Source organism: Mya arenaria, chromosome 5 (assembly GCF_026914265.1).
Source record: "Mya arenaria isolate MELC-2E11 chromosome 5, ASM2691426v1".
Taxonomy (NCBI): domain Eukaryota; kingdom Metazoa; phylum Mollusca; class Bivalvia; order Myida; family Myidae; genus Mya; species Mya arenaria.
The window spans coordinates 39,812,875-39,824,106 of NC_069126.1; the positions used below are offsets into that span (position 1 = coordinate 39,812,875).

The following is an 11,232-nucleotide window of genomic DNA, read 5'->3' on the forward strand; positions in this document are numbered from 1 at the left end:
TACTAACCCGCGTAACAGCTTCGCGAAGGCCTTGATGGCCATCAATATGGCCAACATTTCTCTTTCGTTCGAGGTGAGATACGAGACGCGGCGGTTCCAGTCGTCCGATGCAACATGGCTGCCGTACGTTGCTCCCCAGCCTAGACCACTGGCATCGGTGACCACCTGAGCCTGTATTGTCTCGGAACATATCTCGCGTGAGTTCCAGTAATCTACTGAATTTAACCACCACTGTAGTTCTTCTGCAACTTCCGGTGTTATAATTAAGCTATCCGACCACGATTTACGCGCACTAAGTAATTTATACGAATTTCTCAGAAAAAGTTTGCCAGGTGTGACGGCCCAGGCAACTGACACACACTGCCCCAATACTTTCGCTAACTGACGGGCAGCTGCCAGCCCTTGACCAAGAACTCTCCGAATAGACCTCTTAAGCCTGGCCACGCGAATCAACTGCACTTTTACGATTATTCTGCTGTCGGCAGTACATATTGTATATCCAATATATGCAATACGCTGTGTTGGCACTAGGTTTGATTTCTCAAAATTCACTTCAAACCCTAACTCGTCTAATGTATGCAGTAACTGATCTTTGTGATCTGTTATATTTGACACAGTTGCACAAAGTAGAAAATCGTCAACAAAAACTGTAATTCTCAACCCTACAGACCGTAAATACGTTATAACATGCCTCAAAATCTTATTGAAAAAATATGGTGAACAGCATAAACCAAATACTTACACATTCCACACATAATAAACTCCATCCCATTTAAATCCTAAGAATTTTCTGTGTGATACATGAACAGGTATATGTAAAAATCCGTCTTTGATATCAGTCGTAATAAACCTGTCTTCGGGTTCTATTAACTTCACAGCATCTCGAATGTCTTCATTTCTGTACTTTGGAACATTACAATTATCATTAAAGCTTCCTTAAATCCGTGATAAGACGTAACTTATTGTTCTTTTTAGGCACAACCCCTAAAGGGCTCACACAAACTGGTTTTTCTTCCCTAGGTTCTATGTATCCGAGTAATAACAACCTATGTAATTCCTGATTAACAAACTGACACTGTTTTGCACTAAGATCGTGATTCTTTAACTCGAAAGGCTGTACTTGTGTCGCAAAGGGAATAGGAATACCATTAGTAATCCAATCAATTATGTGATCGGGTGCATCAATCTGTTTCCATGCAGATATATTTCGTTGGAGATTAGAAATACACATTGAAACAAAATTTTAATTAAGTGAAATCTGAATGAAAACAACGCTTAATGTAAGCACACAATGCGTAACTAATCGTCCTTATCGTATGTGTTTGGTGCACCCTCGTCCTTCTGGTGACTGTTGCGGTATCTCGACGACGGGAACTGGCGCGACGCGAAGCTATTGAAAACGTCTCCCCGACGACCTCCGCGTTGACCTCCACGATAACCGCCACGTCCCGACTCGTACGATGATGTTGACGCACCACGTGCTGGTGCTGTCGTACGTCTGGCCGCCGATAAGGTGGCTGCAGACCTTAAAGTATCGAGCGAGTCTGCGTTTAACCCGGATGTGTTCTTTTGTAACGCACGAAATATCCTTGATGTTGATTGGTCAAACTGTCCATTTACAAGAATAGCCGCATACTCGTCCTGAACATATTTATACTGGGCATGACAAATATGAAACAACTGGTCCAATGTTTCTTGGGTTACACTAGATCCTGGTTCAATTGTCGATAGGAGTTTTGCCGTGGTTTCACTGTAACGGCTACACTTTGAAAGAATGTTCAATACAGGAACATCCGAACGCTTGATTCCTTGACGGGATTCGTTGAGTTGTAGCTCTGTCGGCAGCTTAATCCGTGCCAAACTGTCCTTCAGTGCGGAAAAATCCCCCTGGATATCAGAATTAGACCCGGTGGCAGTTAGAGCTGCGGTACCGGGAGCCAACACGTGGCTTCTTTCTGGGTGGTCGTTTACCGAGAAGCACCCTTCACGTGGTGAATTTACAAATCCGGAGGAAATATCAAGTTTCTGAATCACTGTCTGTAGATTTCGTTCTACGCCGATAATCCTTTCGTTCACAGAGTCTTTAAACTCCTGAAACAGTTCCTCCATCTGAATAATTGTCTATAAAATAAACTTATTTTCCTGACTGAACAAATACACGTCCTCTCTCGAGAGTGAACAAGATGAGAACATTATTACGTCATAAATGACTGTATTATGACGTAATTGTATGTCGCGTGACTACTATTATATATCCTTAAATATCAATGTTCAATCTTGAAAACAATTCTTTCAAACCTTTGCTTATATTCAAGATAAATTATCTAAATACAAACAATCTTAAAATGGAATTTCGCGTTACTATTTTAAGATAACAGCAAAGGAAGTAGCCGCTGTGTGTGATTCCATTTCAAACTAATGGTGGTATGTAACCATAGTCTAAAATCAGTTCGTACTCAATCTAGTTCATACCTTACAAAGTTAATGCAAGTCATGTCGACTTTGTAAACAATAATATAAAATCAATATGTTCGTCCCGGCAGAAAAAAGTAAACTGAACTTCAAAGGGTATACATTGATATATGTAAGTTACTATTTCAAGTATCTAACTGACTACGTTAAATAGAAACAACTTTGTAATATATTTTCGCGATATATTGACATGTAAACAAATAGAACAAACCCAGTTATCCCAGCACGAACCATGAGATGGATGTCAAATAACTCTCGGGAATGATGGCTTTACCTAACAATCTGCTTAGTGTACGCCGCACTGGAAATTAACTTAGACTTTGTTTCTTGGCCCTGGGTTGTCGGGCCATAAAGGTCTGGGTCTCCCAAAGGTTCTTTACTAGAGAGGTCTGGTCCATAGAGGGTAAGGGAAGTCTGACATGTATATGCTATGCAAACCTTGAACCATGATCTCAATAGAACTGTTTAGAGGGATTATAATCATGTTTTATGTTCAAAATTAAATTTCAATTCCTGGACGTATGGTCATCAAACTTCACATGAAGGTTGGGCCTGACAAGTAGATGACCTCTATTGATTTTAGGGCTCATTGGGTCAAAGGTCAAGGTCACAGTGACCTTTAATGGTAAAATAATTTTAAAGCTTGTCTGAGTGATAACTCAATAATGCCTAGACCTATGGTCATCACACTTGATATGGAAGTTGGGCCTGACCAGTAGATGACCCCTATTGTTTTTGGGGGTCATCGTGCCAAAGGTCAAGGTCACAGTGACCTTGAATGGTAAAAGGTTGTCCGAGTGATAACTCGACAATGTCTGCACCCATGGTACTCAAACTTGACTTGGAGGTTGGGCCTGACCAGTAGCTGACCCCTATTGTTTTTGGGGCGCATCGGGTCAAAGTGACCTTGAATGGTAAAAGGTGTCGAGTGATAACACACTCTATCCTCAAACTTTGAATGGTCATACTCTTAAAACTGCCTCAACGGCATCCAATGTCAGTGACAAATCAGCTGTCATTTCGGTCCATGCATATTTCATTCAATTGTCCATATAATCCTGACAACATGGTGCTCAGGGGGGGCATAATGTTTGACAAACATCTCTTGTTTAATATTAGACTTTCAAATGTAATTGACACACAAGTTAATATCCCAGCAACAACCTGATATATTACATTGATACAATCAAGTATAATAACTCCATCTTGCATGTGATGCAATTTTTGGCTCTTTATTATTTGACTCTGAAATTCTGGTAAGGGTTTTGCATGTAATCATACAGTGACCTATGCATTTTTCACCAAAATTTTGCAATCCTTATACTTAAAAGCAGTGTAATAGTCAAGAACACTTTCTCTATGACAGCTCTATTGAGTCAGTCAGGGTATTGTGATGGTGTTAGTATCATTTTGATCTGCCTCATTTTGCAAATTTTTATAACTGGCTTCAATAAATGTTGTTTGAATGGAAAAAAAACAATAATTGATGGCTTCTGTATCTTGAAGCTCATGTTAATATCTCGTGATATGCTTTGAAATTCATCAGGATTGAACATACCCTGCTGAACAATGATGCTATCTAGGTATACATACTATACAATGTTACTAAAATGGTAATGGCTATTTTTCAGCCTGCAGTGTCAGTGGGAAATGTTGCCCAGTTGATGGCCGATCTTCTCATCTCCACCCTCACATTGCACCGGGCTGGATACATTCAGCACCCAAGTATTGTGCCTATGGTGGGAAACGATCCGTTCGCATATAAGGATTCGAGTAGCTGTAAAATTGTCACATGCTGTGAAGGTTTGTTTTCTTGGTGAATCAGTTTTATGCCACTAGTCCATTAAAGAAAAGTCGGGTATATAGATTTGCTCATGTCCATTTATCTGTCTGCCTAAGACTTCATATCCCTTTCGTTACAAAATTTCGCTTTTTTTGTTCTTCCGTCACACCCTTGTCCGTAAAAAAACTCAAAACTACTGATGGGCTTGAAATATAGGTAGATGGCAATGAGAGGAAGTGCAGTTCACAGTGAAATATAGGTAGATGGCAACGAGAGGAAGTGCAGTTCACAGTGGAATATAGGTAGATGGCAACGAGAGGAAGTGCAGTTCACAGTGAAATATAGGTAGATGGCAACGAGAGGAAGTGCAGTTCACAGTGAAATATAGGTAGATGGCAACGAGAGGAAGTGCAGTTCACAGTGAAATATAGGTAGATGGCAATGAGAGGAAGTGCAGTTCACAGTGGAATATAGGTAGATGGCAATGAGAGGAAGTGCAGTTCACAGTGGAATATAGGTAGATGGCAATGAGAGGAAGTGCAGTTCACAGTGGAATATAGGTAGTTGGCAATGAGAGGAAGTGCAGTTCACAGTGGAATATAGGTAGATGGCAATGAGAGGAAGTGCAGTTCACAGTGGAATATAGGTAGATGGCAATGAGAGGAAGTGCAGTTCACAGTGAAATATAGGTAGATGGCAATGAGAGGAAGTGCAGTTCACAGTGAAATATAGGTAGATGGCAATGAGAGGAAACACAGTTCACAGTGAAATATAGGTAGATGGCAATGAGAGGAAACACAGTTCACAGTGAAATATAGGTAGATGGCAATGAGAGGAAGTGCAGTTCACAGTGAAATATAGGTAGATGGCAATGAGAGGAAGTGCAGTTCACAGTGAAATATAGGTAGATGGCAATGAGAGGAAGCACAGTTCACAGTGAAATATAGGTAGATGGCAACGAGAGGAAGTGCAGTTCACAGTGAAATATAGGTAGATGGCAACGAGAGGAAGTGCAGTTCACAGTGGAATATAGGTAGATGGCAACGAGAGGAAGTGCAGTTCACAGTGAAATATAGGTAGATGGCAATGAGAGGAAGTGCAGTTCACAGTGAAATATAGGTAGATGGCAATGAGAGGAAGTGCAGTTCACAGTGAAATATAGGTAGATGGCAATGAGAGGAAGTGCAGTTCACAGTGGAATATAGGTAGATGGCAATGAGAGGAAGTGCAGTTCACAGTGGAATATAGGTAGATGGCAATGAGAGGAAGTGCAGTTCACAGTGGAATATAGGTAGATGGCAATGAGAGGAAGTGCAGTTCACAGTGAAATATAGGTAGATGGCAATGAGAGGAAGTGCAGTTCACAGTGAAATATAGGTAGATGGCAATGAGAGGAAGCGCAGTTCACAGTGAAATATAGGTAGATGGCAATGAGAGGAAACACAGTTCACAGTGAAATATAGGTAGATGGCAATGAGAGGAAGCGCAGTTCACAGTGAAATATAGGTAGATGGCAATGAGAGGAAGTGCAGTTCACAGTGAAATATAGGTAGATGGCAATGAGAGGAAGTGCAGTTCACAGTGGAATATAGGTAGATGGCAATGAGAGGAAACGCAGTTCACAGTGAAATATAGGTAGATGGCAATGAGAGGAAACACAGTTCACAGTGAAATATAGGTAGATGGCAATGAGAGGAAGTGCAGTTCACAGTGAAATATAGGTCAATGGCAATGAGAGGAAGTGCAGTTCACAGTGAAATATAGGTAGATGGCAATGAGGGAAAGTGCAGTGCACAGTGAAATATAGGTAGATGGCAATGAGGGGGGTGCAGTGCACAAGAACCATAATCATTTTCTGCATATTGTTGTAGTTATTTCCCCTTAACCTAATATTATTTCGATAATGCCTCCCTGTCCATTCTTCTTCTACATAATTTTACATGTTTGAAATTTTTCAACTTGTGTGCAATAATGCTTCAATCATTCATCTTTTACCAGCACATGGTATTATGATTTCTGCCTTTTCATAGAAAATGGGCATATGGGGAGCATCCATCCCCTCCAGCAATTGTTTATATCATTTGTTCAAATAAAATAGACTTTGTAATGCAATGGTATGAAGATTTATTTCAAGGTGGAAATTTTGATACTGCCTGTTTTTAGTGTCCCCTATCTTTTATTGTGAAGCTGGTAATTTTGATGCACAGTCATCCATTACGAGCAGAGAAACGCCCCTTGTTTTTGTGACAAAGGAACTGGGGGCATCTCATTTGTGTCCTATGTACACATTGCTTTTTAAAAAATTGTTAATGTTCATGGTACTATAGTGTTCTATTCTTTACTTTTTAATAAGATTGCATCAAGAAGACTAGAACATTTCTTAAACACTTTCCATTAAATGTCATTTTTTTTTTACGTTAATTTTTTTTAAAACATAATACCATTTTTGTTATGACATACAAAAAAGTAATTGTTCATGCATTATTATAAACAATACAATTATCTTGGTAACTATTTGTTTCAGTGTACGAGAGCGTTGAACACAATTTCGTTATTGTACAACAGAGAGCGCCATTTGTCAGGGTAATCAGCTGATATAATATTTCATATATATACGTTCAGAACAAAATACTTGCACCTTGAATCATATTTTATATCATATTTATATTTATAATTTCTACATGCAGGGCTTTTTCTAAAGTACCCACGGGTCTGACTATGGGACCCATTCCCAAAGCAAAATATCCGATATTTTTCCCAATCTTCAGAAAAAAATCCCAATCAAAAATTAATTATTTGTTTTTTTTTAGAAAGTCTTTTTACCTGTACTGGTTCATTTCAACATCCTAATAAATTGTGTCATGTAAAGTTTTTTAGATAATTGAACTCGGAAATCATTGATTTTCATCACATTCAGAGATCAGTATGAAATATTATCTGTCATAATTTATTGCAATAGATATTTACACCCCAAGGATTGATATTTTTTGGATCTTTTAAAGGGAGAATAAACTAATATTATATCATTTCTTAATTCACAGGAGACTAGATAGCTTTTTTTTTAACTGTGAAATTTCCCAATTTCAGCATTTTCACGACGCAAAATTTCCCAAAATGTCTAGGGTCTTTTTCCCAAAATGGGCAGAAAAAGTCCTGACATGATGAATACAATTCTGAACAAGTTCCATAATAAATTTAGTTCATAATATTGTAGCTGCATGACAACATTTCTTGTATTAATTATTCATGCACTAAAAAATAATGTATAACATTTGATTGGTGCAGGGAAAACAAGGGTTGTACCGAAAATGGTTGGTGGAGTGGATTAAGGAATGCCAGTTCAAGAAGGTTGTCATAGCAACCAGTAGCAGTTCTGAAGAAAGATTAGACATCCAAATCTCAGGGTGGGTTTGCAAAGTGTTTGTATTCAAATATGTATAAAAAAAAAAAAAAATTGTCTGTTGGTGAAGCTAGAATATTTTTTTAGTAATACAATCTTTGATTGTCGCATCAGGAGAACTACAGGGCACCATCGCCTTTGAGCCTAAAATCAATAGGGGTCTTTTACTGACCATGACCAATGTGTGTTCTAAGTTTAAAGACTCCACAAGTCAATCAAACAGTTAAATATCCAATGTATAGCAAATCCCTCTGGTAAGGAAGAAAAGGGAAAAAGTGTAGGCACCAGCTCACAGTTCTCTTGTAAAAAAAACTTAAAAGTTGATGTTTAACATGACAAAGAGAGTGGTCTAGAAGTATAGAGGCCCACCTCTCACCCTAGAGGTTGTGGTTGCAATCCCAACTAGGGGAACATACTCTTGGTCTCACAAAAAGGATACAGTACTGGTTACTGCACAGGCTATTGCCCAGGAAACATGTTCATTTGTGTCAGTTTTCAGCTACATGTACAATCTATATTAGTATAAACTAAACATTGCAAAAAACATCTTTTTAGACCCCAGTTCAGGTTTGTACTGTCTCCAACCCTGGATGAAGACTTTGGTGACATGTTCCGCAACTTCTATGGGTGGGAGGATCTAGAACGCAGACAGAGCTTCCCAGCGCCCCCGGTAACGGACAGTGGAGACAAAGAGGAGGGACAACTCTACATTCCCGGGGGAGGAATCGCAAAGAGACTGTTTGAAGACTTGTAAGATTATTATTATCTGTCAAAATGAAATTAATGTCTGTGAAAGTATTACAGTTGAACCACTACCCCTATTTCAAAAGAATAATAATAATAAAAAACACCTTAAGGTAAGGCATATTGATTTGTGAGAATAGGACTTAAATGAATTCTTTATACATGAACTTATCATTTATCATGAACATGTACCTGTTCATTTAAGATCATATGATGCCCAATTTAAAAAAAAAAATACGTCAAGTTATGAATGGAAATACAAAACATTAAGTCACTTCAGAAAAATATTTTCGATATTAAATTATACCCCTAAAATTAAGCTGATTGCATTAATAGAAATTAATTTTATTTCAAATTTTTTTTGGGGGGGGGGGTCTTAGGGGGAAAAAGTGTGTCCTATACATAGTGATTTATGGTAGTTTCATTATCATAATGATAGAAATAACCTAATTATTGCACCTAGACCTTGACTAAGAAGGCCTTTTTTTGCAGGTCACCAACTTGTCCAGTGGCAGTGCTGCTGATGTTTTGTTCAGAAGGTGACAATGTGGCTGAAGCAATTGATCTTACGAACAGAATCAACAGGTGGCTCGGACTGGTACTCTTCCATGTAAGTTGAGACTTGTAGAACCTAGCATTTAACTATAGACGACAGCTTGCTCGGACTGGTACTCACCATGTCAATTGGTAAACCTTACATTTAATGATAGACAACAGTTGGCTTGGTCGGTACTCTTCCATTTAAGTAGGGAAACTTATATATCACCAAGCATTTAATGAAGGATTAATTTATTACTTAAGTGTTGTTAAATGTTAACCATGCTGTCAGTTACAGTTACAGCAGCCATCTTATCAACACGGGTTTCATTTAAAGATATTTCTACGTAGTTATACTAAGTGTTACTTTGTATTGCATTTTTTTTTTATTTGTCAGTAAAGGAAATGTTGATTTGATTTTGCAAGGAAAACATTTAAATGAGTTTGTGATACTCACTTCATAATATTTTACCCTAATTCTAACAATATTGTTTTGCATCTTTGTCACTTAAGCTCCATTTGAATTAGAGCTGTTTTAAATGGAAGTTTGGTATATAAGCATTTAGCGTCTTGTAATAATTGAGTCTCAAAAGTTGAGCTTTGCATTGTCATGAATGTACCAAACCTTTAACCTTGGCCCATAATTAACTAAAAAAAGATTAAAGATATTCGAATGAAACTTGGCAGAAATGTTGCCAAAGACATTAAACAAATATGCAGCAAGGCCCATAACTTTGGTTTAAACTATTGGTGAGTTATGCCCCTTTTTCCACTGTAAAACTACAGACAGTTGGCATTTTTTCTGTGCAATCTTAATTTACTTTATACTGCATGCTTAATAAATATTTGAGACAAATTATAATATTCTATTCAATTTTCCATTATTATTATTATTATTCTAAGTTTTACCCTAATCATTAACATTATTATATTATTTACTGTTTTTTTTACATTGTTATGTTACTTATTGTTTCAGTCACGGTCCATTGGCAATGCCTTTGAAGAAGCTGTGGTGAAATACACTCAGTGGAAAATCCCCTCTTCTTGGAAACTGTTTTTCGGAAGTCGTGTAGATCAGTCTCTTTTCCACTGAAAACATTCATTAAACAGATCCTGATGGTATATTTTTTTATTTTAATGAGTACCAATCATAACCTCCTCTGTGGCTTGGAACACTATCATCTTTATCCATGATGATTACTCACTGATCTAAGGCCATTTAGCAGTTATTTTTTTAAACTCTGTTCCTGTGCTTACCGTGTTCCACAGCCTCTTTAGTATATGGGATGATAGCACTGTCTTATATGGCAGCTCACTGTATGATGTGTGTGTTCACTAAGTGCTGTGAGTATCTCATGGTAGACTGGATGCTGTTGATATTTTGTGGAGGACAGTTCACTTAGTGCTGTGAACTTTTCACCAAAAGCCATACCGTACATGTATGCTAACTGATGACTGGCTATTTTAAAGATTGTCAAAGGGAAGTTCTCTGAGTTGTTTCAGTATTATACTGGAACCTGTGTTTGCATGTAAATTCTTCTCTGTGGATATTTTCAAAAGACATACCCCTGGATAATGTGTGCTTAACAAATAATTCAAAGAAGATACCACTGAAAGCTCTGTATTGGATACTGTGAATAATTCCGAAGACGATTGAAGTTAACAAGAAGTACTGTAGTTGAAATTTGCACACACAGTTCACGATATGTTGTGAACATTAACACAGGAAATTTTACAGATTGAAGGGGGGGGGGATGATTTTCAAATGGAACCAGATATTTCTTTTATAAAATGCTGTAATTGTTTGTTTTCATGTGTATTTAAGAAACAAATAGTTACTATGATTTCAAGCAATTAAAAAACTTGCTTGTTCTTTCATTCCTTCTTATTGTATTTGTATTGATATGGTGAGGATACTATTGAAGAATAAATATTTTAATGAAATGTATTCATTTGTTTTATTATTGAACCATTTTTACTAAAAAGTAAAATGTAGGCCTCCCTGTCCATAGATCTTTTATGAACTTTAAAGAAGAAAAGCAATGTGAAGAAATCAGGTTTTTCGCTTGGGCAAACGGAAAATTGTAGCAAATTAACGTGTTGGTTGTCTTCAGAAAGAAAAGAAGAAACTTAAATCTTAGTTTTTTAGCTCACCAGAGCACAAAGTGCTCAAGGTGAGCTATTGTGATTGGTCTTTGTCTGTCGTCTGTCCTTCAGTCAGTCCGGCCGTCCGTTAACAATTGCTAAAAAAATATCTCCTCTGAAACTACTTGGCCAAATTCAATGAATCTTCACA

At 37.6% G+C, this 11,232-nt stretch overlaps 1 protein-coding gene across 1 annotated transcript; it reads left to right on the top strand.

The window, feature by feature from the left end:
- Positions 1–2,455: 2,455 nt before the first annotated feature.
- Positions 2,456–10,884, top strand: LOC128234803 (proteasome assembly chaperone 2-like). Its single transcript, XM_052949323.1, has 7 exons — positions 2,456–2,584; positions 4,104–4,275; positions 6,780–6,838; positions 7,541–7,659; positions 8,211–8,405; positions 8,892–9,009; positions 9,913–10,884. The coding sequence occupies exons 1-7, from the start codon at positions 2,528–2,530 to the stop codon at positions 10,027–10,029; spliced, it is 837 nt and encodes a 278-aa protein (XP_052805283.1). The 5' UTR covers positions 2,456–2,527; the 3' UTR covers positions 10,030–10,884.
- Positions 10,885–11,232: the final 348 nt, after the last annotated feature.

Coding starts and splice junctions, on each gene's coding strand:
- LOC128234803 (XM_052949323.1), top strand. CDS start 2,528: ATGTTCGTCCCGGCAGAAAAAAGTAAACTGAACTTCAAAGGGTATACA. Junction 4,276..6,779: donor AATTGTCACATGCTGTGAAG/GTTTGTTTTCTT, acceptor TATTTGTTTCAG/TGTACGAGAGCGTTGAACAC. Junction 9,010..9,912: donor TCGGACTGGTACTCTTCCAT/GTAAGTTGAGAC, acceptor TTATTGTTTCAG/TCACGGTCCATTGGCAATGC.